Source organism: Arctopsyche grandis, chromosome 3, assembly GCF_051622035.1.
Source record: "Arctopsyche grandis isolate Sample6627 chromosome 3, ASM5162203v2, whole genome shotgun sequence".
Classification (NCBI taxonomy): Eukaryota; Metazoa; Arthropoda; class Insecta; order Trichoptera; family Hydropsychidae; genus Arctopsyche; species Arctopsyche grandis.
The window spans coordinates 24,071,720-24,099,524 of NC_135357.1; the positions used below are offsets into that span (position 1 = coordinate 24,071,720).

Sequence of the window (27,805 nt, forward strand, 5' to 3'; positions counted from 1 at the left end):
GGTCGTCCCCGAGTTGAAAGGAAGGCCGCACTCGCAGACTTTCCAGCAACAAAACTCAACTCGTCAACAAAGTTTTTCGCGAGTTGAGCGGTGCGGCCCGGCCCTATAATATGATCCAACGTGGATACATTGAAACGGTTGTTAAGGTCAACAGTCAACACGAGATTTGCGTACGTAACAATATATCAAGGTGCGGTCTGATTGAGTCAAATTGTGTCTGTACATTCGCAAAATTTTATAGGCGAAATGTTCCAAATTAAGTGTGCGACAAAGGCTGACGAGCCGCATTCGGTAAAATCATTGTCGTTAAATCTACTATTCTGGTGTAAATACACATTTACACTATAAATTTGAGTACCTAAAAAATGGCAAAGTTCAACAACGATCGGAAGAGTGGATATAAAACCCAAATGTTGTCAGACGAAGAGCGAAAGCAACTTGATATGAGGCTTGTAAAAAGATAATGCTGCGAGAAAATGTGGTATCGGAAACGCTTGTACATTCTCACTAAATTGAAGACATGCTAATATGTAGTATTAGGGTTTGAAGTGCGCGTGATAAAGTTTCCCAAATACATATAATGCCTGTGAAGTTAAGAAGGGGTGGCGAACAGGCGCAACTGATAGCCAGCTATTATCACATCGATTAATGATTTCGATAATGATTATATTATTCTAGCGTCCTGTCGAAGACATTTGCATACTTTAATTAGAGCCAGTCTCCGTATGTTGATAAAATATCAAAGCAATTGGAAGTGGTTCAAAACCTGCGAAACGAACCGAAAACCGGAACAACGGTTATTTTTGCCGGAACGAAAACCGAAATACAACCGATATTTACTTTGGGAATGATATAATTAATGGTCAAACATACAGGAATGTATATTAAAAATATGTTTTTGAAACTTTTTAGAAAGCGAAATATGTAGACGAAGAAAACCAGAATATTAATTATGAAAAAGATTATGAAGCAAATATATTACCTTAAATAAGAACTGTTCTTTTCTTCATCTCATCGGAATAAAATGTCTGGCACGTACTTTACAATTAGAAATCAAAGATTCTATTAACGATTCTGATTTAAATACAAGTATATGTACAATAAATCTCGCGATTTGTCAATTAACTCATTATATATCATGGATATCAATGAACACATTATAAATTGGCTATCAAAAGTGCACGATTCAAACACCTGTGAACGGAAAAGCAATAATAAATACACCCATACCTGTAAAAATTAACTTCTAGAATAAAACAAACTACTAAATTCTTTCTAAACTGTTGTCGCACTTTTGTTCCTAAAAGCAGGGCCCGATGTAAAGTTGGCAAGCCTAGAGAAAGTCAGTTAAGTATGAAAAAAAAAATGTATTTTGTCTGCATTTTTGCTACATCAGAATACGCCCTGTATTCCGCAGTGCACCAGCGGCAAGCTGCAAATATTCTCCTTTAATTAGCTCGCAAATACAGCTGTGCATACTAGACAGTCAATACAGATTGTGATTTTAGTATCGTGGATTTCAAAACTGCCTGGATACACTACTGATTATCACGATACCTACCTATTACACTATCAATATGGATTTGGATACGCGTGAAACTGTTAATATAGATAGTGCAGCATGCCCCTGTCGGTGAAACTAATAAAAAGCTTGTAAAAGTTAGATAAATATCCCGTTTTCACAAATTTCAACGAAAAAATCTCCAATATCGAAATGTCTTTTGAGATATTTTAAGTTTAAAAAAAATATATCTGATAGTGCTTTCAAATGTTTTTCAACACAAAAGCATGAAAACAAAAGATCCAAAGCAGGTGTTGTAATCAAATTGAGACTCAACGAACCTTTTCGGTCCATTATATGGTGCTATTTTCCCATTATCAAGGATGCCAACCGCATCCTTTTAGCACATAATGGAGAAGCATTTCGAGTGCAATGCAGGATTTTTCCACAATCGTAGTAATGTCTCCTCTTACACGTGACGACACCCACGCAACAATAATATACACGTCCGCCATTTCGAGTACATCGTCTTCTGCATACGAATCGAGCATCCACTATTGCTGAAATGAAAAACCGAAGAAGACTATTTCCGTTGGATAGATAATACAGAAATTGTGTTATTTTTTTTCACACCCTTCGCATTTCTTCCATTTCTAGCTTATCTTATGATGAAATATGCATACCTGGTTTCGAAACTGAAATTTTATCCATTACTATTTTACCAAAATGCCTTTTAGGTATGTTTATACCTATACAATGGTAAACGGTAAACGGACTATTTCATAAAATAATGGTAAACGGACTATTTCGCACATTGCGATCGCGCACACGACAATCGTTTCCATGAAAATGGTGAATACGGAATATTTGGCACTCATTAGGTATGATAGTTCGCGTAGATACCTCTCACTGGATGGAATTTTCGGGTGCGAGATGTTCCGTGATCGAGATTTTAATGACTTGTGCAAGATCGCTTTGTGAGAAATAATCACCGAACCGTTTATACTAGCACAGCATAGAGCGACAACTGCACGTAAACAGCAGTACGAGAAATATTCTTTAGAAGATTCTTTATGGGCACATTCATATGTTCCGTAATTCATATGTACGTGGCATAGACATAACTGTAGTAGCCGAAAAAATCTTTTCAATTTATACAGCAGCACATGTCACCGAAACGAATCAAGCAAAATCAGTTTCATTTGGCCAGTGTGGAAATATTCACGAACAACGCAACGTCATAGGACAAAAACACACTGAATGGTATGGGACGTGACATGTCCTTGGCTTCCCGCTGTGTACGTGCAGAATGCATATATTTGAGAGGTCGCACGTGTATTCATATCCATATGCAACCCACAAGTTTCTCCTACATTTCTTCAAATATGGGATTCACCCTTATCGATCACTGTCAAGCAAGGATAAAATATCACTGAAAACACTTTAGGGGGTGATTTTTGGAACTGTGCACCATGAATATGGGTTAGGGGTGCTGCGTTTTTTTCGCATTTTTAAAAGTATCTAAAATAAAACACGTAACACTTAGCACTCAGTGTATTTTCGCCCATTGCGCATATGAATATTTTCGGAAACGTTATATGACGTTATAGACGAACAATATTGCGCCGTATTGTAGCGCTCTGTAAAGTATGTACTTATTTATACGTATGTATTTATTTATTTATATTTGATTTATTATTATAATAAATACATTATATAAATGGATAGATAATAATAATAACAAAATATATACATACTATTTATTTCCCACTGCCTTTTTACAAGGTGTTCTAGGCTTTGACTCACTATCTTCGAGAAGAATTATTGCTATTTCCAAATACTTCTTTGTAGTATTAAAGGGAAGTATTGACAACCCTTCGATTTTATCAGAACTTAAATTTTGGGCGCCTGAATGCGGTAGAGCTTCGCGTCATCGTTTACTTTTCCAACCTATTGCTACGAAAACGGCTGCTTTCAATAACTCGTCTCTCTTAAAGGCTATCCGGTTCCTTAATGTACATAAAGAATTGTCATGTTGATGAACCGGTCAGTTTCATGAGATTCAATACGAATCTATTTGAATGAGATGAATGATTGCCAATTTGTTATTGTTGGGGCATGTCACGAGAAAACTGGTTGACCGATTTTAGGGTGTGACCAGTTTTAGTGTGACGGGTGATGACGTGTGACCGATCTAGAGCGACCGGTTGTCCTGTGACCGATTCACATTTGACTAGTAATCACCGAACCATTTCTATGAATGACTTAATAAATAAATGTTAAGGACACGCACTACCATAAAACGATACTCCAAAAGTTAAAAAATCACGACTGTGCGTTTTTGCGTTGGTTTTATGCCCCTTCGCTAGATTTCACGACTTCGCACCATTTTCCTTTCCTTTTTTTACCCAACCAAAAATAAAATGTTAAAGCACGCCGCACGCCCCCTCACAGCCGTCAGACTCATCTTTTTTTTTATTGTAAGTAACAAGCCGTAAAATTTGCACAGAAGAAAATCAAATTCGGTTAGATGGCGAGCTCTTAAGTAAAGATCTCGGCGACACTGGCTAAAAAGGTACTCGTAAAAAAGTGAAGAAATATAGTATAAATGCACAGACGAAGAGGAAAGCGAAGCTTTTCGTTTGAGGGAAATTGACGTAGTAATTTAATAGACTTAACGTTGACAATAAAAAAAATGTGAAACGCTTTTTACGGAGAAAGGTGAATTGTCTATTTATCAACGTTGCCGTTCCCCTCCAGTTCAATAATGAAATATTCAGCTTTGATTGAGCGCCGGCTGAAATAAAAGCTTAAATAATATGGACATTTAAAAAAATCAAAATTCAATATTCTTCCCAATCCATTTATTTCTTATTATGTTTTTATACATTACCCCTAATTTATATATTGTATGTATATAAGATCTAAAAAAATTAGTTATGTATGAAATATCTATTACTAAATATAATACATGACATTTTTAATTGACAGCACTAATTAAATATAACAGAATTTTCCGATCTGAACACAAACAAATCATGTCATTGTGTTGTTTTTTTTTTTTTACTCAGGAACATTTTTACTATAAAGATCTAACCCTGGAATTTTCGCGGTCATCACATTTGGTGCTAATTTAATACTGACGATTCACAAGATCAATTGATCCATGTATTCAGTCTTAGTATCAGGATTTTTTTAATTAAACGCATTGAGAGAATGTAACATCTATTGATTATAATTACATTAATATGTATGTATACTGGAGAGATCAAATTCAAATATTTATCAAAAAACACCACCTACGTTTAATTATATTTGAATATATATATATAGTTTAATTAATTATATAAGAGTTTTCGCTTTGTTTATAAAAGTATAATATCAATATAATTTTTATGAAAGACCTAAAGTACACAAAAGTTAAGAAATCATTAAAAATCAGTCTAAACGTTTAAAACTAAGTGAGCCAAGGAATTTCGTTTATGAGGTATAATAAGAATACATATGAATATATACATATGTATGAATATACATAGGGTGTGAAATAAAAACCCAATCTATTCCATATATGATTAATTGTTAACATAATAATCCATTAAAAATACGTGTTTATACAAACGTACATATATTTTATATCTAGATGAAAAATAACAGAATCAAATAATTGTATTCGAATACTTAAAGTTATTTTATATAATACATGTATTATCTCATTTACCTAGAAAGTGTATAAAATTTGTACATTTCATTATCAAATCAATTGACTACAAATATATAATTTCATACAAAGCAAACCAATTAAACTTTTCCTGATTTCTTTTCATCAGATATGAATCTCTAAGATCTTGCTTCAGGCTAAAAAATTTACTCTTTGGTTAATTTAGATAATTATTTTTTAACAAATAATGAAAATCAATACACATGCACTAAAATATCACACAAGTTGGATATATTATAATATAATACATACATATATATTTTATACGTGGGTATATATTGGAAAAATATTAAATCATAAGTAAAAAAAAAGCTTATATCACTTGATGTATAGTTCAATAAAAATGAATTGAACCAGGCATCGAAAATTGCACAATAAATGTACTGGACAGTAAATGTGTAACTTTGTAACACGCCGAAATGTGTACAAGTACATAGTTTTGAAAATATACATATCTAAAAGATAGTCATTTTCTTATGCCAATAAAATTTATAAAAATATGAGCAAATATTCACTCTAGTGTTACAAAAATTAATTTGTTATCTATCGATAATACAAAAAGTATGCACGAGAGCGCAAAAAGTACTTTTGTATTGAACACACATAATCATACTGAGATCACAATCATTCGGTTGTTTTACGTTTCCGCAAAGACAAAGGCATAGGTACTACACAAGCACCGGCACGTCCGATGTTCAGCGACGAAAGTGGACGCCATTCTTTAGTCTGCGCATCATACTGCTCAACATTTCTCAAATATTCAGTCCCATCATAGCCACCTTAAAGGAAAATCAGTCCAAATTACATTGAAGTAAACGTTTAACATCGATGTAGAGAACAAATAACATACCAACTGCAACCAATTTATCTCCAAGGAGGCAAGTACCGATACCGTCCCGACCACCTGACAGATTACCAACCATAATCCAAATATTTAAAGCAGGATCATAACGTTCCACGCATGAATACATACTAGGAGTACTATTTTTTGCTGGTGCATCATGTCCGCCGAGAGCATACAAATAACCACCAACCACGGCAACCTATAATAACACAATAGAAACAATACATTATTACAATTCTATTGATATTTCATATATACATACACGTACGTAGATAAAGTCAAAATAGTATACAAAACAAACGAACCCCAACACCACCTCTTCGTTTATTCATAGAAGCACACTGTTTCCATTTATTAGTATGAGGGCAATATGCTTCTACACTACGCAAACAAGCACTGCCATCACGTCCTCCTACAGCATACAGTTTACCTTCGAGCACTCCAACTCCACAAGTACTACGCTGCCCGTTCATAGGAGCTACGTATGACCAAGTCCTCGACGCTGGATCCCACCTATAAAATAAAATTGTATAAACATTAAAATGATCCAAAGAACTTCTGGACAAACGATAGATATTTATATTTAAATTATCAATATTATAATAGGCACTCTATAATATTTATTATGACTTAGGAGAGAGAAGCGCCAAAAGAGAAGCTAAGTTCACACGTTGTTTCTGGATTGCGTCTTCGTTTGACTGAATCAATTAACCTTCTTACCTTTAGGTACATACACTGATTTCTCAGGAATTCGAATAAAAGCTAATTATGGCTCATATTTGATGCTATATATAACTGCACCCGGTCTCTGTGACGGGCCCGAATGTGAAGCGCCCGAAAACGCAAATATCGGAAGGCAAAGATCGAAAATCGAAAGATCAAAAAAAAGGGTGCATGGTAAACGGTACATACTCACTTAATTTGCGCGAGCAGGGTACAACAGGAACAAGAGGAACAGGTTTTTCCTCCCATATTCTGCGCGCGCACATTAATACGGGAGGAAAAGCCTATTCCTCTTGTCCCTGTTGTATCCTGCTCGCGCAAATTAAGTGAGTATGTACCGTTTACCATGCACCCTTTTTTTTGATCTTTCGACTTAATATCTTTCGATTTTCGATCTTTGCCTTCCGATATTTGCGTTTTCGGGCGTTTCACATTCGGGCCCGTCACAGAGACCGGGTGCAGTTATATATAGCATCAAATATGAGCCATAATTAGCTTTTATTCGAATTCCTGAGAAATCAGTGTATGTACCTAAAGGTAAGAAGGTTAATTGATTCAGTCAAACGAAGACGCAATCCAGAAACAACGTGTGAACTTAGCTTCTCTTTTGGCGCTTCTCTCTCCTAAGTCATAATAAATATTATAGAGTGCCTATAAATGCAAATTTTGTAAGCTGACGTGTGAAAAAGACAAAGTTATAGGCGTTTAAACAATTAAAATCTAACAAAACGAGTGGGTGGCGAAAATTCAAACATATACGGCTACTGGCCAAAACGTCAACGTCGCCAAAATTTTTGCATACTTGAACGCATTTATTACGATTATTTTTCACCATCAAACTATCGGAAGCGATTTAAATCTCTATCGGTGACTAAACTGCGCAAAATGGCAAAGTTTCAAACAGATCGGAAGAATGTAGGAATATTGCGTGAGCCATTAGCAAAGTGAAACGTATAAAAGCCTTGTAATAAAAAACCTTTCAACGGTGTTTATATAACTCCAACCATCATGTCCACCGACTGCATAAACAGGAGCGTTCGGTCCGTCTCCCATAACTGCAACACTTAAACCATGACGTTGGGTTTGTAATGGTGATAGCGCAGTTGTAGTCATACTCTTCAAATCGATGCAATCAACCTTACAAAATAAACGAGCATTAGGTTTGAATGTTAACAATTCAGGAAAATTATACAAATGTGGGTTTACACTCACAGTGTTTAAAGTCCTGAGACCGTCACGACCACCGATTAGCACTAACTTGTCTTTAATTACAGCCACTCCAAATTGCAATCGTCGTACAGCCATTTTCATAAACATAGACCATGAATTTGTGCAAGGATCGTATATTTCAATGCTTGCATTGCTCTATAATAATTCAATTCAAACAAAATTATACCAGATATGAAATTATATGCTATTTTTAAAAAATCATCACAAATATGCAATACCTTATTTACATCCATACCACCAACAGCTAATATTTTACACATGGTAGATTTACGTGGATCAGTTCTGTTTGATGATAGCTGTTGTCTTCTTTCCGGTAATAGATGCCATTCTAAAGCTTCCATTATAAGTGGTTGGCATTTTACAATTTTAGAACAGGCCTTTTTCACTTGGTCAAATAGAAACTAAAAAAAAGGTTAAAAAAAATTATACGTATATGTATGTACCTATACATATGTAATTATTATTGAAAACTCACCACAGGCGATAGTAATGGAAGCTTTACATATTCAAGCAAGGTATGTAAAAACTTTTCACGATTGAGTTGATCGTACATGAACCATGTCATCATACTTTCGAAAACGTGCTCTTCAGATGTTACATTTAAATCATCCGATTTCAATAATTCAGCTAGCTGATCCAAACTCAGTTTCAAAAACTCTTGATTCTTATAGACCTTAATGTTTAATTACAACATACATATTTTACAATATATTATATTTGTATGGTGAAAGTATGAAAAACTTAAAAAAATACAAAACCTCCATGAAATTTTGACGAGTGTATTCTGAAGCCTGCATTTGTAGAGATAAACAAGATTGTTGTTCGGCAAACATAGCAATACCCAAGCAATTGGATGGATGTAACTGTTGTTGAAGAAAATCACAACAAGCATTAACGACAGCATTCAATTGTAGAAGACGAGCTGCTGATAATATATTTTCAACTGTTTCTTCTTGTAAATCTAAAAAAAGCCATATACATATGTATATAAGGTGAATAAATATTTTGATAATTATTATTAAAATTAATCATACCAATTATGCCTGTATAGCAATATGGAATTAATGCTTGCATTGCTTCCACTTCAACATTTTCGAGAGTTATTTCATTTTGGGTTGACTCTATAAGTTGACCAGTAAACATGGCTGAAAAGTATTCGCTGGCTGAAGATAACACCAACCGGTGTGCAGGAAATCTAGAACACAAACATCAATATAAGATTTCCATATATAATACTGAAAATGAACCATCATTAGTCATACATAGAAATTAAAAACAAAATATATTCACATTCATGTGATACACAATGATTTTTATATCCAAAAATATAATCGAACTTGTAAATAGTTTTTTGAAATCCCTTTCATATATCGAATGTCAATCATGAGTAAAGTTTTTTTCCAAATTGGGCTGACAATAAATCCATCTTATACACATAAAACAAAGACTGTTTGTTGCGAGTCTGTGATTCGTTTCTAATTGGTTTCCATTAAATATTGATACAAATAAATTTGATAAAAAAACGAATGAATGTTTACTATTAGATGGAACTACAAGTCTTTTCATAAAACACAACAAAACCAATTGTACCATTAAATAGTAAAGAAACAGAAAAATTTCACTTATCAAAGATCAAATGAGTATCAACCAGACACATTTAGCCCAAATAAACTCAACTGAAGACATTTATCAATTGAAATAAATGAAAGAGAAAGTAACCTGTGTCCGTTGGCGATCAGCACGACATCACAAAAATGGTTGTTGTGCAGGTGGGCGTGCATCCGACCCATACATACAGCTGTGTACTGCTTGCATTGAGCAGGTCTTTCACCGCGTGGACTACAAGGACTTCCCGCGCTGGCAGGACTACAGGAGCTGCAAGGACTCGGTGCATCACCGACACAAGCGTCGGGAAAACCCACCCCTACACCTGCACCCATACCCATTCCCATACCCATACCCATACTCATGCCCACACCCACACCTACACCCACGATCAGACCACATTCGCTGGCGCCTGTCGAAGAACAGCCAGCCGAAGTGAGTGATGCTGCAGAAACGCCTGAAGCGGCTGAGGCTGCTGAAGCTAATGAAGCCATGGAAGCGACTGAAGTGGCCGAAGTGGCTGAAGCGAGTGACAAGTGGCTGAGATCGCGCTCCAAACCTCCACCTTCGCCCGACATGACGACAGCCGTTTGCCTCCCAACTGGATAAACCCACAAAGCAACACACAACAATAACTATCCTTTGACATATGTCTAAACATCCCCGATTTCGAGCATACTTTACTTCAAAAGTACAAAGGCATTGGAGAAACGTCACATCTTAAAAAACTGTCATTATCCGCCCTTCCAAAATCACTGATATAGTATGAAATCTGAAATTTTTATCTTGAGCTCTGTTTGATAATAATTTTTAAAGTTTTAAAAATGTCCATATGTGTAGATTTTTTTGTGTATAAATAAAATTAATGTTCTTGTTTCAAATAAAAAAATTTTGCATAATTAAAATTTTATATGGGTCTTAAACAGAATTATAAATGGAATACATACTGATTGTTATATTAATAATGTCGCTTGTCCAATAAGTGGAACTACGGGTATGTTTCTGATTCGCTCAAGATCACGCTCTTTTTCGGTTTCACAAAAGTAAGTATTGCAACCCAAGGATTCGTTAACGCTCTCTTAGCAAAAAGGAAAAGAAAGTATCCGTAATTTATTTGCGGTGATATTGTTATCTTTGCTTATAAATTCTCTTTTCTTTGAGCTCTCTGTCGGATGGAAAACTGATATTCCAGTTCAACGAGTTTTCTTAGTATGAATAGGTAAAGGGAATATGTATTTATAATCAATGCATGTTATTGTAGCGTGGATGTGTAGAGGGGCTTCTGAAATCGGAGTGAGAGACGCAGTAGTAGAGGTAGAGGTAGTTTATTGTTCTTGATCTGTCGGCCTCCCATCTAGGAATAAATCCACAGCTAAAACCGCCTTATATTTATAGCCATTGGGTACCCTTCGCACAGAGAGATCATTGGTCGATGGGCTTGACTGTTGTAAATGGATCGTTTATAAGCTGAGGCCTTTTGGTCGCGAACGTACGATGAGGTGATCAGCACTAATAAACCAGTGGTTGACGAGTGGCACTTGCCTAATCTCTACGTTACATTATTTGTTTGCTTTCGGTCACCGGTATGAGCAAGAAGCTGCTGCAGCTCCACCACTGTTTAATTCTCACGCACGACTGGATTATTTGAAATTCAATTTCAATGCAGTACTATTTTCAAAGTCTCTTTCCCGGGCTTATTTGGTTTTTATAATCTTGTAACTAAATTTTTAATCTCGTGACTAATTTATAACTAAACCTCTCAATTATATATATATATATATATATATTTTTACTAACCTATGTAATTTAGTGTTTGACTTCAATATACAAATAATCTAATCAAGTTGTCGTGTTCTTCAATATGATTATTACTGACAATGTAATTGTGCAAAAAAATGGTCGGTGGCGAAAAGTATTATCAGCCGCTGTGGCGCTGTGTCAAGTGAGTGACTGAGTGTGAGTGTAGGCAGGCTGAGGTTGAATAATTTGATCGATCGGAGCCCCCATCGTCAGTCGAGTCACCATGGCCTCCGCCCGCTGCGTCCCACTCGTGAGTTCTCTTCTTATTTCTATCTTTAAGCCTCCCCTTATCGTCTCTACTCTCCTACTCCTTACATCAAATATGTGCCTACACTTTTAGGTTAGGTTATGTAATGTCGAAAAAACACCAAAATCTTCTAAAGAAAATTCATCGACGTATCAACTGTAGTCAAATAATTTTTCATTTTATATAATTGGAGTTAGGGATAAATCGAATATTCACAAAATAGCTATTTTTCAAAATTTATAAAATAAATTTATATTGCTTTTGAAAAAAGTAAGATCATTGATATTTGACCAATACTCGCCGTTAGGATTATCAAAAAAAAGCACCAATATTTTATTAATCCAAATAATAAAATTTTATAATTTTCGCATTTTAAAGGTCCAATTCTTTTTTTTTTCTTTCTGGTTTACCTAAATAGTAACAAAAACTTTCGTAGTACACATCAGAATCAATTTTGCTGTAATGAACTCAATTCCCATTCTATTTCTATCATTTCTTCAAGTCAAAAAATTATTTGCTAGCAGGTACATTTGACACCAGCTGTTTTAAGATTACATTCCTCACTCTTGGAGAAATTGTCAATTAAACTGGGAGAATCGATTAATGTCGCCAAATTAGGAATCTCCAGGCAAGAATAACAGACTATAAAAACTATATATCATTCCGTAGGTCATTTTATTGAAACAAATCCATTCCATTTCATATACAACATTCTATACTCGGATTTTTATAAGTTCAATATTATTAATTTCTCAATTTTAGTACCAAAGTATGTATTTAGCGAGTATTTTTATATTTTATACTTATCTCTTACATAAATGTTTTTTATGTAGTTAATCTATATATCTTTCATTTTTATTACTTAGATTCGAAGCCTCAGCACTTCAGCAACTTCCAGCCAAATGATCAAACCACCGGTGCAAGTTTTCGGACTTGAAGGACGGTATGCTGCAGCACTCTACTCCGCTGCCAGCAAAATGAAGTCGTTGGACGCAGTGGAAAAAGAACTTTTAAATTTCCAATCTAGCATGTCGACTGATATTAAGCTGAAGGAGTTCGTCATAAACCCTACCATTAAACGCAACCTCAAAGCTGGTGCTTTGAAACACCTCGCCACCAAAGTGAGTCCAACGCGCAAACAAAATCATCTTAAAAATGTATTGAAAACTGACTTATATCCCTTCTTTTATTTCAGACATCCATGTCTCCAGCCACTGGAAATCTTTTGGAAATGTTGGCTGAAAACGGTCGTCTCGGTAAGTTAAACAACATCATCAACGCATTCAAAATAATGATGGCTGCTCACCGTGGAGAAGTTGCATGCCAGGTAACAACCGCCAAAGCCCTCGACGATGCCCAGCGCAAGAATTTGGAAGCTGCACTCAAGGTTGAAAAATAGTCCCCATGTATTATAGATTGTAATACATCATTCATTACTAATGTGACGTAAATACTTTCAGAAATTCCTGAAACCCAACGAAACCATCCAGCTGACCGCTAAAGTCGACCCGACCCTTCTCGGAGGCATGGTCGTTTCCATTGCAGATAAGTACATTGACATGAGTGTTGCTAGCAAAGTCAAACGCTACACGGAACTCATCCAAGCTGCCGCATAAATACCGATATAATTAAATTATTCGGGTTCAAGTTACATTCGAAAAACTTACCCTTACACAATTTATGTATTTATAAACATCTATGTAAAAAATATTAGTTGATTAAAGAAAACTATAAAAATATACCAACCGCCTATTACACCCCCTAATTTTTAACATAGAAATTAATCAAATTTTCAGCTTTTATCGAAAAATGAGACGGAATTTCACTAACATCCAATTCTTACTGCAATGAAGAGAGCTGTATTTTTCACCATAATTTATTCACTATAAATAACACCACATATAATTTGATAAAAAAGTTATTTTTATTTAATAAGTGAAGTCGTTTACACATTTTAGGTTTTAGTGGGTTCTATAGTTTCACCACCTCGAATTTGACCCCAACCGATCAACCTAAAAATCAAATTCAGATAATCATTTATTCCATTAGAATACATATTTAGCACCAAACAAAACAAATAATACCTCCAATGTTTTTCTACTCTTCTACTGAGAGCAATTTTTTCACCAACTTCGGTACAGACTGGATTTGTTAAAGCAATTTTTGCTAAATCAGCCTTAGTTGCAACGACACGCCCTCCCGTGCTTAATGAACCAATGTTCACCAGTAATACCTGCAAAAATATATAAACATTTCATCCTCAATACCCAAACCACATACTAACAACCATACACATGTACTCAAGCTACTCACTTCGTTTTTAGTTAATTTTTGTACTCTAGCAGCTTTTTTATCGCCTTCAGTACGAACACCGAGCAATCTCTTGAGCAGATAATACGACACTTCTAAGACCACAAATATTCCCGGCAAAGTACCGACGGCTCCCAATACCTATAACAAATAACATTATAAAAAATTGGGAACAATTTAAACGTCCATTTCATAAAATAAATGTGCATTTCTAAATGACGGATACAGAATGCATTAGAAAGTTTGCTTTGATCATTGAAAAAAATATTTGCTACTTAAAAAGTGAATGATATGTGCATTAAAATGACAGATCAACTGTATCGGTAACGTCGCGAATACCAAAATACGAACCAACGTTTGGTTCGATTTTATTTAGGTTAGGTCAGGTTAAGTTGAGGTTGGTTTTATGTACTTAAGATTACATTTCATTAGTGAGAAACACTTTGAAAATTGTCAATAGCGGAAGACTGCAACGTTGCCCCTTTTTTTGTATCTATTCTAATGCTAAAATCAATTTTTTCGAATGATCGTTCCACATTTTTTAATGGTCACTTTATAATGCCAAAATATTTTATTCGATGCACAATACGAGATTGTGTAATGCAAATTTTTAATGCACAAACATTTTTTTTAAGATTTATTTTAAGTATTTTTCTCAATGTACGGTTTAATCGTACCCTAAAAAAATTCAAAAGTAAAACATTAATTTTGCCTCATCTATAGCATAACATACCTGTCCAACAAGACGATCAGCTCGGCAGAGTGTCGGCTCAATTTTGGTTCCAACACCAATCAAACCACCGGGAACGGCGAATTGCAACTCGTTTTGTTCCGTATAAAGAGACACTATTCTGGAGAAAATAGGCTTGCAAGTTAATTTCCCTTCGGCGTCTTTACTTACGAGACCGGGACGTACCTATGACACATTTCATAAATGTAAAACTTATTTTTTAACAGGAATCATAATCAAATGTAATGTAATAATTACTTCAATTTCCATTCCAACTTTCAGCACCCCTTGTAAAATAGAACCTCCAGCAACCCCTCCCTTCAAATCGGCCACTTCACACCCCGGTTTATTCACATCGAAAGATCTGATTACAATCATACGTGGAGGAGATGTAAAATCACGAAGCGGTATCGGAATCTTTTTCGTAATATATTCACACAATACCTGATAAAAAAAATATCACACATCAGTTTAATTTTACAACACGTTAGGAAATTAAGTTATTGTTCCGAACCCACCTCGATATTATACTTCAGTTGTGCAGATATAGGCACAATTGGAGCACCCTCCGCCACAGTACCTTGCACGAACTTTAAAATTTGTTCATGTTGTTCTTTAGCTTGGCCCTCTTTTACAAGATCAATTTTGTTCTGGAGTATAAGTATATGTTTCAGCTTCATGATTTCAATAGCAGCTAAATGTTCACTAGTCTGAGGCTGAGGACATGACTCATTACCTGCAATGTGATGCAACGTTTACCCAATCTGTCGATCGATTGTGATTTGGGTGTTTAAATAGCACTAACCTGCTATTAGAAGAAGTGCAGCGTCCATAACTGCAGCACCGTTGAGCATAGTTGCCATGAGAATGTCGTGCCCGGGGCAGTCGACAAAGCTCACATGCCTTACGAGTTGGAATCGGCCATTGCATGCTGGTCTAAGACATACAAAACTATCGTCCTTAGAAGAACCGCCGGATATATAACTAGCCGGTCTAGAACACTTGGGGTTATCGCATTTGTAAATTTTCGCATTAGCATAACCTGAAAATAGCATATTTATAACAATTGAAAAATATGCATGTAAAAAGCTAATATAATTTAATCATACGAATTGTCTATGGATTCTGAGCATGCGATAATAAAGGAAATATATAAAATGATACGAAATAATTACCAGTCATTCAATACGAGACTGTCATTATTCCAGCCAAAGTAATTCTTGCGTGGAATAATTAATAGGGCAAGTTTAATATTTCAAAATAAAAAGCCTTTTTTCAAACAATAAACAAAAAAATATATTAATCCTTGCAATTTAGAAATATTAGTTAATAAAAGTATTAAAAACACAAAAATGTATTTAACAAACAGGTGTATCACAATATACACACATTTTAATTATTATGCTTATACAATTGTACAACTACAGATTTCTTCAAACTCATTTTTTAATATTAAATTCAATATTTTGGTTTGAAATGTTATTTTTTAATCCATACAGGTTTTAAGAGTTAATTTTTCTTACCACTATTTTAATACATAAAAATACAGTAAGTATGTATAATTTTTATCACAACTTTCAATTCAATATACGTATTTCATTATGAACATTACTTTTACTAATTTTTCTATAGTTTTTAATAGACGTAAAAACGTTAAGGAATAAAGAGAGCCATTATAAGATAGATACAATAAATTATGTATGGATTGAAATCACAATAGTTTTATAAAAAACATCGCTTTACAATAATACTGAAAATATTAATTTTTGACATTTCCAAAAAATTTGCTCCACCAAATAAGTTAACGATAGACATAAATTAAACAATATAATTATATAATAATTTTGGTAAATATCTGTGTATATATGTATATAAAATGACCACGATTGTAAGTTGAATCACAACACAGAAACATAATTTGTACAATAGAGAAGTTTTTATCTCACAATAACACAATATGTTCGTATTATATTTCTACAAGCTCTGCATATTTGTGTATTATTTACATAAAAGCATTTATATGTATATGCGTATAATCACACAGATATTGTATGTATGTATATGTTAAAATCCAAGTGTTTACTCCGGTTCGTTAATGAACATACTAATTTTGTTCATACACGAACTTACTGATTTTAGTTCAAGTGCCAACAAGTCAAAAGTTATTTTCAAAAAGACTCACCCGGTTTCAAATGAAACTATCGGCTATCAAAACCTTTGAGATGTCAAAACGCTGGGTATTTAAAAGGGAAACCATATAGAAACCACACTGCAACGTTCAACGTTATGATTCCAGTTTCTGCTATTTTTTTAAATATTGCAACCCAGGATAAGCATACGTACACACATAGAGGATAAAACAAACGATTGAAAATACTTAAACTTATGCCTAATAGTTTGTGCATGAACAAACTAATTCATTTGTCAATTTGTTCTTTTTGGCACACTATAACTGGTCAGATTAGTTCGTTTATGAACAAACTAGTATGTTCATGAACGAACGAAATATACACTTGAATTGTAACATATATAGAAACATCGAATTTCAAAACTAATATCATTAATTAATTTAGAAAGACCGAAATTTCTGATTGTGATGCAATGAATCAAACTCAATTGTGACCAGTCAAATAAAAAAAATCATAATTTTCTGAGAAACCCTCAGATACTGCCTTAAAAGCAATAGTCAAAGAGAACAACAAAAAGAAAAAAACAGTAGATATAGTAAAAAATATAAACAAAAATAATTAGAAAAAAATTTCCAATTAACAATGCAAATCTGCAAAAATTGCACTACAGGCAACCTCATACATTTTGTACCACTTATCTTTTCTCCAGTTGTTTTTATTAGAAGTTCTTATTTCATGTCATCAAATACTACTGAATCATAAGTATTGTATAGTTATAATTAAAAAATTGCAGTCTTCAAATTTTAAATTACAAATATTTATGCGAATAATTTATATTGCGGGTATTTAAATCCACATTTAAATTTTCTCCGGTTGTTTTTATTAGAAGTTCTTATTGCATGTCATGAAATACTACTGAATCTTAAGTATTGTATAGTTATAATTAAAAAATAGCAGTCTTAAAATTTAAAAATTACAAATATTTATGCGAATAATTTATATTGCAGGTATATAAATCCACATTCATATAACACTATATATGTATGTATGTATAAATAAGGCACTACTATCTCAGAATGTTCGATTACATACATATAATCCGAATTATTATAAAACAATTATATCCTTAATTCGCAATAATGAACCTTATACAGTAAAGGTCTAAAACTCACACAAGTAATACTTTTAAAAACCTAATTTTATAACATATTGAAATACACATTGGTGTAATACAATTGCCTCCTCGTGATCAATTAAATAAAAACTTCCTACAATTCGAAGAACCACATTTACATTCAGTTAATTTCTTCTGTCCGCTGGATCCTTTTTCCATTCTTTTATAGTTTAATTTAGACGGTGACGATGAGAATTCCATTGTTTCGTCGATGGGACTAACTTCGTCTTCGTCCGATTTATTAATTTCAATAGGAGAATCAAATTTATTATCATTAGATGAAGCCGATTCATTAAAACTTTGCATATAATCAAAGCATATTTCGGTATCTTTTTCTATATCTTTGATTGAAAAAAGTGCCAACATATGAAGATTTGGATCTAAATACTCGCACCAAACAGCCCAAACGGCCAAGTTCGGATCACAAGAGTGATTGATAAAATGAGATATGTTGCCGAATCTGGCCGCATCCAATGAATAAATTGCGTCGTCACAATTGAAATCTAAATCGAAGAGATAGGTTCGATTCTGTGCATCGTATATCTTTCCTCTCGCGTCAGCTTCTTTGGATGTAATCAATTCACCAACGTAAGAGCAAACGAATTGGCCTTTTGGAATGCGTTGCAATGTTTTGACACCCCAACCTCTTCCATTCGGCGTACGAAAAATACAAAGTCGTTTGGAATTTCCGTTTTGAACCACTCGATTACCGCACTCGGATGAACAACGACATTGAACGTTACATTCAAATATCGGAGTGCCGATATCTATTCTCAAACGACCTTTACTATTATAAGGAAAAAAGCCTCCATACATGGCACACGGGCATTTAGACGATACGTTACAGTCATCACATTCACAATACATTGGATTAATTTCCGGCAACTGGACGTCACGATGAACCTTGTTTTTTTGAACGTATTCGAAATTTTCGGGTGGTCCCATAAGATCCACATTATTTTGTACTGTGATGACAATTTTTTCATCCAGTGAATTAATATTGTATTCCCAAATTTCCAACTGCTTGAGTTGATTTTCTCGGGCTTCGACTGCAAGCATGGTTTGAATACTCTCTTGAATTTCCAACATAATTAAGTTCCGAGCTTCATGTTCTGTCAGATTTAAAAACGCAAGTAAGAGCATGGTAACCTGTACTCGACAATCACTCAATTTTCCGCCAATCTTCCAATACTTTTCCATATTAGTCTCTAAAAAATAATCCGGTTTCGTCAACTCTGCTTGAAGGTCTTCTAAAAGTATCTTCTTATTTAAAGTTTCGTTGTTTAAAAAATTTCTAATCAAGTGTGGACAATTTTGAAGATGTTCCAAAGGTTCCCAAGTGTTATCGGAAGATGACCAGCCCTTCCACTTGACAAATAGTAATATCTCATCTTCAAATTTCACGTCTAGTATTTTTTCCACTATATATTCTCTCTCGCGTTTTCTTTTTTTCGTTTTTGGCTGTCTTTTTGTCATAAGCATGATCTGTTCTTCAGACAGTCTTTCTGCAACACAAACCGCATCTCCTATATTTTAGTGCTATTTTCATCAACATATTTTTTTTGACAAAATGGTACAATCAAATACGTATCGCATAAATGGAAATTTAATACAATAAAAGCTATATATTTACATACATACATTGCCTCACTCATCGGTTAGTGTTTATGGGAAATTAACAGTATTATAGATGACATGATAATGATAATTTATAACTATGTAATTAGTGTATTTACTGCCGTTTTGTTCTCGTTGTGTATACATTTAATTTTTTTTATTTAAAAAGTATGCCGTACATTTTGCATCGCTTAAATTCGTAAAATTATAATATAATAGAAATCAAAAGAAAAAAAATTAAAAAGGCAATACATAACTTAAAATGTGAATACGTTTTCAATGTAAAATCGCATGCTAAATTAAATATGTGCAAAATAATTGGCAGTAAAAAGATTACCTACAAATAAAGAACGATTCGATGCAACAGATTGGAAGGTTTACTCAAATAAAAACACATAAATCTTTAATATATGTTGGATTTAAGAAAAAATTCCGTCTGTTGCGTTCGCACACCCTTTAAGTGCGGGAAAAATGCAAAATGAATATGAATAATGTGAAATAATTTACCAAGCTTAATGGTGATGTTACGCTCCAATTCATTTTTAAATCTAACAGTTTGCACGCCCGATATGGCTTTTACGACGGTGGACTTGCCGTGGGCTACGTGCCCGATCGTTCCTATATTGATGGTCGCCTGGCGAGAGATCACCTCGGGTGATACTGCAGTCAGCTTGGTGACATCCTGAAATGCACAAAATAACAATTGAAAAAAGTCCGCGTAAATACTAGTACTACTAGTAGACGTTTGTCGATGAGAGGTTAGGTTGGCACGATTGAAAGTGGGGTTCGTTCGGGGAAAGGAGGGCAGGGGGAGGGGGGGAGACTCCGCTGACAGGCGAGTGTAACGATGCGGGGCGGGGGGTGCGGGGTGGGGCGGGCACGCGTGGATTGCATCAGCCGGCGAGACGCGTGTCAAGCGAGGTGTGCCGTATGTGTGGTGTGGTGTGGTGTGGTGTGGTGTGGTGAGCTGCGGTGAGGTGAGTGTACTGACGAGCTTCGAGAGGTCCTGATGCTGCAGGTTGCTGGCGGGCGAGGGTGGGGGCGCAGGCGCTGCGGCGGGGGAGGGGACAGAGGCGATCGCCTCGGGAGCCGACATGCCGCTTCTCGTCTCGTCTAGTCTCGCCTCGCCTTCGCCTTCGCCTTCGCCTATGCACACGATGTGCGATCTCAGACTCGGCGCCTATTCGCACTCTCTTCACTTTTCTTTTAAGCTTCGGTCTACTTCAAAATTCTACGTTGGGGTTCCGGTGTAAATACAACTCGCACTCACTGCAGCACTTCGACAGAATAGATTTTTGTGCGAATAGATTATAAAGCGGGCTCTTCACTCGCCCGTGAACATCGCGCCGCGACTCAATGAGTGCGGTGACATCTTTGTACTTCTTTTTACTAACCCCTTAGCGGTTCGGTGATTACTAGTCAAATGTGAACCGGTCACAGGACAACCGGTCGCTCTAGATCGGTCACACGTGATCACCCGTCACACTAAAACTGGTCACACCCGAAAATTAAAAATTGGTCGAATTTTTGGGTGTGACCAATTTTAGTGTGACGGGTGATCATGTTTGACCGATCTAGAGCGACCGGTTGTCCTGTGACTGGTTCACATGTGACTAGTAGTTCGTTTACCCCCCTTAGCGCCAGTGGCGTAGCTAGAAATTTTGGGCCCTGATGCAAAAATTTCTCCCCACTTCCTGGCCAGTTTGTTCGCTCCTGATTTTATTTCTTCGTATGAATTTCGTAATTTACTAACATTCTCATATATACGTTATAGCGGCATCCTCTACCGTTTCACCTCCGCCTTATTCAGCTTCAACTTCACTCGCGTCTGCTTTAGCTTCAGCATCTACTCCTGGGTGTGCTACTGTTTCTGCTTCTACTGTTTCTGTTTCTGCTTCTCCTCCTTCTCCTATAAAACCTGCGAAATCTTACAGTCAGGTCGCAGCGCTATCTTCTACTGCTTCACCTCTGCCATCTTCATCTTCAGCTACACTTACATCAGCTTCTGCTTCAACATCTGATTATGTTCCTGTCTCTTGTGCTCCTGCTTCTGCTTCTACTGTAGATCCTTCAAATTCGTTCAGTCAGGTCACTGGGACTTCTTCCGGGAGACTGCCATACACTCGTGGATCTGGAGCACCTGATAAAACTTTACAGGTGGCCACTATTCCGAAATTGAAGAATGTACACGTTTTTAATTTGGCAAATAACTGCACTTGTGATACTGTGAAACAGTTCATATTAAATAAAATTAAAAATAAAAGAATCAACGTTTCTCAGGTTGCTAAAACTGACATGTGCTCGTCATTTAAAATTAGTGTAGATACTGAAACTTTTAATATAATTATCAATCCTGAATTTTGGCCTATGGGTACTGGCATAAGAGAATGGTTATTTCTCAAAAAAATCTCTTCGAAACCGATTGCCCAAACCCGTGACCCGTAACATTAAACTTTATTATCAAAATGTGCGGGGTTTAAATACAAAACTCAAGGAATTCTACAACAACGCCGCTTCTAGATCTATTGACGTCCTTGCTATTACTGAAACATGGCTAAACTCATCTGTACATGATGCCGAAGTACTTGACAGCAGTTTCAATATATGTCGCCATGATAGATCTGCCAGAGGTGGTGGTGTTCTTCTAGCAGTTAAAAATGCAAATATTATTTCGGTTGAAAGACTTAGTCATCTTGAGGACATTCATGAATGTGTATGGCTAAAACTAAGATTTGTTAACATTCCTTTTTTTATATACATATGTACTATTTATTTTCCACCAAGATCTCCACCAAATATTTATAAGCGATTTTTTGATTTAATTATATCTAATTATTCACATTTAAGTAATGGTCGCATTTTTATATCTGGAGATTTTAATCTGAATTCTTCTAACTGTTTTCCTGATGACCTTAATTTTTTTATATCTTTATTCAACTTAAAACAAATTAATACTATTCGAAACTATTTTAATAATTCCATGTTGGATTTTCTATTAACAAATTTAGATTGTCAGAATATTATTATTTCAAATTCAGTTGATTCCTTGGTTCCTGAAGACAGCTATCATCCTGCTCTTGATATTCATTTAAAATTAACTATAACTTATTCCTCACTTCGTTTAATAAATAACTGTCTTAATACCTCTGTCCTAAATGGATGGTTATTTACAAATGTTGATTTCAAATATTTAAATGATATTCTTTGTAATTGTCAATGGGAGCGAGTTTATGAGTGCAAAGATGTTAATTTGGCCCTCTCTAATTTCTATGACATTATATATTCTATTTTTAATGATTGTTTTCGGTTGAAAGGATTAGTGACGAGTAAAAGGATTTATCCGCCTTGGTTTACTAAAGAAATTATTAATCTCTTAAAAAGTAAATATCAAACACATAAACTCTGGAAGAAATCGAGCAATCCTCTTATCTTAAATAATTTCCGTATTTTACGTACGGAAATTAAGAAATTAATTAATAATGCATATAATGTTTATGTAGCTGATTGTGAAAGTTCCATAGTTAAAAACCCTAAGAAATTCTGGAACTTCATCAATTCTAAACGTGTAAATCGTGTAAAGTCGACCATTATGTACAATGATTCTGGATTGTTAGAGGGTGATCAAAACATTGCTAATGGATTTGCCGACTTTTTTAAATCAGTTTTCAATAATCCTACTGATTCCATGGAACCTACCAATGACTCGGAATTTACTTTCCCCACTTTAGCGATTAATCATCTTGACTCTTCCGATCTGAAATATGGCTTTCTAAAGTTAAAAAATATTTATTCTTCCGGTCCTGACTCCATCCCTAATTACATCCTAAAAGGATGTGAGGTTAGTCTCTTAGAACCTTTAAAATTCATTTTTAATTTAATTCTAAGGAACTCTTCATTCCCCAATTTATGGAAATGCTCTAAAGTAACTCCTATTCATAAGAAGGACGATAAATCTTGTGTAAGGAACTACAGACCAATAACTATCTTGTCAGCGCCAGCCAAAATGTTTGAGGTAATATTACACAGATACATTTTTAATCACTTTCAAAGTATGCTCATTGATCAGCAGCATGGCTTTCGTCCGGCCAGATCAGCTATTACCAACTTGTTATGTTTCTCTAATGACATAACCAGCACTTTGGATTGTAATAATCAAATGGATGTAATATATACTGATTTTGAGAAGGCGTTTGATAAAGTTGATCATAAAATTTTGGTTAGTAAATTAAGTTTTATTGGATTTACTTATAATCTTGTTGGTCTTTTTATTTCTTATTTACAGGATCGACGTCAATTCGTTAAGTTTGGGAGTTGCTTTTCTTATGAGTATGTTGCCACTTCTGGGATTCCCCAAGGATCAAATCTTGGCCCTTTATTATTCCTAATATTTATCAACGATATTCAATCTTCTATTCACCATTCTAAATTTTTATTATATGCGGATGACTTAAAAATCTATAAGAGAATAATTGATTTACCTGACGCTCTTTATTTGCAAGAGGATTTGAATTCTATTTATGAATGGGCTAATGTTAATAAACTTCCCTTCAATATCCTAAAGTGTCGGGTCATTTCTTACTCTCGTTCTCGTTCTCCTATTAATTATCCGTATAAATTTCATGATTCTCTTCTTCAGAGAGAATTATTTATATCTGATCTGGGAATAGTCTTCGAAAATAGTTGGAGTTTCAACATTCACATTGAGAATATCTGTGATAGGGCAACAAAAATCCTTGGATTCGTAATCCGTAATTCGTCCGAACTAGGGCTCACTGCCATTCGTCTCTTATATTGTACATTAGTTCGCAGTGTGCTCGAGTTTGGCTCCATTATATGGTCTCCCTATCAACTTCGTTACTCTCTAATGTTGGAACGAGTCCAAAGGAAATTCCTTAGGTTTTTATATCTGAAGACATTTGGATTTTATCCATATCTGTTCCCTAGTGCCTTTGTCTTGGGATCTTTGGGTTTCAACTCCCTGGCAAAGAGAAGAGATTTATTTCTTGGGAAACATTTCGTAAAATTACTTAGAGGAGAGATTCACAATCCCACTATCCTGGAGAAACTAAAATTCTGGGCCCCGGAAAATCGTAGAGTTTTAAGAAAACATGATATATTTTTACCAATTAGGGCTAAATCAAACGTGCTCATGAACTCCCCCCTCTCGAGAGCTGTTCGACTCCTCAACTTACTGGCACATTACTTGGACCTATTCGATGCCAGTTATGTTGAGTTGGTGGAACACATCCTAAATAGCACGATATAAATTTTTCAATCTTATTTCTTTGTTTTTATTTTGTGTACATATTTTTTACTTGATTTTTATTATTTTTTTATGATGTTTTTTTTTATTTATGATTTTTATTATTTTCTTATGTTTTTTTTTATTTATGATTTTTATTATTTTTTTTATGGTGTTTTTTTTGTAATTTTTATGATTTTTATTATTTGTATTAAAATCACATTGACGCTTTGGGGCAACCTGTCAAGTCTCTGTGGTATTGATTTTTTAAAATAAAATAAAATAAAATAAAATAAATATACGATTCTACACCAAAGTGGTTTCGTCTAAACTTTAAAGTAAGATCTCGTTTCTGCAATATTTTCGTACTCGAGCGGCTACACGCCTGATTTGTTATTATTTAGCTTATACGTATGTGTATAGCAGTGGCGTACGGTGAAATTGTTTCATATCGAGCATGGGCCGTGATGCTTTGCATCACTCTGCGCAATGGTAGCTACGCCACTGGAGTTCGCGCGAAGTTCTCCGCCAAACACGAGGATCTTCGCAAAGCAGTATGCGACAGCTCGGCGACGTGATTCCTTCGTCGCCGAGTCGCTTCGTCGTCGTGACGTGGTCCCTCCGTCGCGGGACAAAACTCGGGGGACGCCGTGAGGCGCGAACGAAACACACACTCACATTTCGACTCATACGCATGGTGTTCACTGCCGCGCACGGCGCGAGTGTAGAGCCCGCTTAAAACAGGTACATTTACCTCCCCCCCGAAAACACTGTCCACTAACCACCATTGCTTAGGGCGGTTTCAGACAAGCGTTTTTTTCTGCGCGTATACGGTCGTTTCGGCATACGCGCTTACACGCGCGGTACCTTTCACGCTTCAAAAAACCGGACGCGCGTACACGGGCTTATTCCGGCATTTTCGGTCGAACCGGTAGTGGTGATTTAGTATCAACATAGATAATACGAGCTTATAAGCGCGTCTACGCTCGTACGAGTTGCGCGTATGGAAAACGACGCGCCTATACGCGCCTACATGCACTTCAAAAAACGAGATTATACGCGCGTATAAAACGCTAGTCTGAAACCGCCCTTAGGTGTATAATCAGGAGTTTGGCCAAACTCCGCGCCTAGGAGTTCGGCTGCCTATGTGCAAACTTAAATTGACCGCTCTTTCATTTTATCAGCATTTGTATAAATTATATTAATAAAACAATTAAGGAATGTATAGGGCGGGTGATAGGTTTCGACCATTTCCCGGCCTATGGAAACTCAGTTGTGTTTTGAAGTCGATATTTATTGCTCGATTAATACAGGCGTACAGGTCTATGCTTGGCAAAGTAGATAGTTTCTTCGACGGAATGAGCCAGATCGAGCTCCTGAAGCTCACTGGCGTCTGGGGGCGATGCGCTGATTTATATGTATACTCGTTGATTGTGCAACGCGTAGCTCGACTGGTGAGATCACGTTCTGGAAGATTCTGGAAGTCTACATTTGTGTGCTGTCTTTGATGCGTAGTTACTTGGCTACGTGGGAGTTTATGGTGTATTTGCCCTAGTTAGAACGAAGGTTCTTCGGCCAAGGTTAACTTTCGTGTTCGAACAGGACGCGATGATGTTATTTGTACAGCTTGAGTTCGATGAGAGAAATAGGTCATCATCGACCTCATTTCGTATAATAGAAGTTGTGCTATATTCCTACAAATTAATTAAATTTAAAATGAAGTGCTTGCGAGTAGTGCAAAAATCTTACCTTGTAAGAAATATTGTGTTGAAAATTTTAATCACAATAAAAATTAACCAGAAAACAGATGAAAAACCAAAACGTTTAGTTCTGAACAGGATCAGACGACATGAGAGACATGAAAATTTTGTGTTTTTATCCACTAAATCCCACGTCTAATACATTGTTCTTTCGATATCCAACCAATAACACTGAGCAACAAATAAAATAAAAGAGTGGAGACTAAATAAAAACAAATAAAAAGAGTGGAGACTAATCAATCTTTACTAAATTTGACCCAATAAATTCGAATATGATCATGATTTTTGTTGGTTCGCTCTCATTTACGAGATATGAGCGTTTAAAATGAGTATTGGAATCAATAGTCAGATGTTTTTCCTATTGATTGTGACATTTTTTACACAAGAATTATCCCAAAACTCGTTTCAAAACTAAAAACGTTTTTGTGCGTACGAATAATTCCGTGTGCGTAATGTCGCGTGAGTGATTTGTCGCGTGAGTGATGTATCTCTAATTGTTATGTCCGTGAGCGATATGTTGTGTGAGCGATTTTTCGCGTGTTTGATTTATCTGTGAGTGTTATGTCCGTGGCCGATTTGTCGCGGAACACAATATTTCGCCATAGAGTTTTTGGGTGCCAGGTGTTCCGTGATCGAGATTTTCACCGAATAATCACCGAACCCCGCTGACATTACACAAGCGCATTTGTTCGCGTCAATTCTCGGTAACAGACCTATACAATGTAACATAATTAGTTTATTTTTGAAGAAAATATTTTGGAATATTTACGTCGGATATCTAGTAATTTTGTTAAAAGTTGAATAAACAGCTTTTGAACATTTTGTCGCTTGAACGTTTTGTCAGTGCATCAATTGTAGGGTACATTATATCGTTGAACCTTTTGGAAGTGAAGCAATTGTCGCGTAACCATTTAGCACTCGAGTTCTCGTTAGTATGATGGAATCACTAAAATCTCTAAAGCGGAACATCTGGCAGCCAGTGGCGTAGCGTGAATTCCCGGTGCCCCCCCCGCAAAATATTTTACGGCACCCCCCCCCCCTCCCCCATATATTAATATTAGCAAAATAACTTTCCAAATTAATATTTATACTTTTTGACGTATCGATATGTGTACCTATATATCAAAGTGCATTAATAGTTTAATCTGGACGACCAACAAGCAGTGCACAATCTG

General features: G+C 35.5%; 4 protein-coding genes across 4 annotated transcripts; 1 reads left to right on the forward strand and 3 right to left on the reverse strand.

Moving 5' to 3' along the window:
- Nucleotides 1–5,063: 5,063 nt before the first annotated feature.
- LOC143909421 (kelch-like protein 5) lies at nt 5,064–10,222 on the reverse strand. The gene is made up of 10 exons (XM_077427404.1): nt 9,736–10,222; nt 9,051–9,211; nt 8,775–8,977; nt 8,492–8,689; nt 8,235–8,417; nt 7,999–8,151; nt 7,763–7,923; nt 6,369–6,576; nt 6,070–6,262; nt 5,064–5,998 (listed from the first exon to the last, which is right to left on the reverse strand). Exons 1-10 carry the CDS (start codon nt 10,197–10,199, stop codon nt 5,844–5,846), a joined length of 2,079 nt encoding a protein of 692 aa, XP_077283530.1. The 5' UTR covers nt 10,200–10,222; the 3' UTR covers nt 5,064–5,843.
- Nucleotides 10,223–11,488: 1,266 nt separating this feature from the next.
- On the forward strand, nt 11,489–13,577 carry ATPsynO (ATP synthase subunit O, mitochondrial). The gene is made up of 4 exons (XM_077427439.1): nt 11,489–11,671; nt 12,535–12,789; nt 12,864–13,055; nt 13,129–13,577. The coding sequence occupies exons 1-4, from the start codon at nt 11,645–11,647 to the stop codon at nt 13,282–13,284; spliced, it is 630 nt and encodes a 209-aa protein (XP_077283565.1). The 5' UTR covers nt 11,489–11,644; the 3' UTR covers nt 13,285–13,577.
- On the reverse strand, nt 13,452–21,019 carry eIF2gamma (eukaryotic translation initiation factor 2 subunit gamma). Its single transcript, XM_077427436.1, has 9 exons — nt 20,620–21,019; nt 20,136–20,310; nt 15,514–15,750; nt 15,227–15,444; nt 14,967–15,152; nt 14,712–14,894; nt 13,982–14,119; nt 13,753–13,901; nt 13,452–13,680 (listed from the first exon to the last, which is right to left on the reverse strand). Exons 1-9 carry the CDS (start codon nt 20,722–20,724, stop codon nt 13,623–13,625), a joined length of 1,449 nt encoding a protein of 482 aa, XP_077283562.1. The 5' UTR covers nt 20,725–21,019; the 3' UTR covers nt 13,452–13,622.
- Nucleotides 15,991–20,059, reverse strand: Su(var)3-9 (Suppressor of variegation 3-9). The gene has a single exon (XM_077427438.1). The coding sequence runs from the start codon at nt 19,491–19,493 to the stop codon at nt 18,087–18,089; it is 1,407 nt and encodes a 468-aa protein (XP_077283564.1). The 5' UTR covers nt 19,494–20,059; the 3' UTR covers nt 15,991–18,086.
- Nucleotides 21,020–27,805: the final 6,786 nt, after the last annotated feature.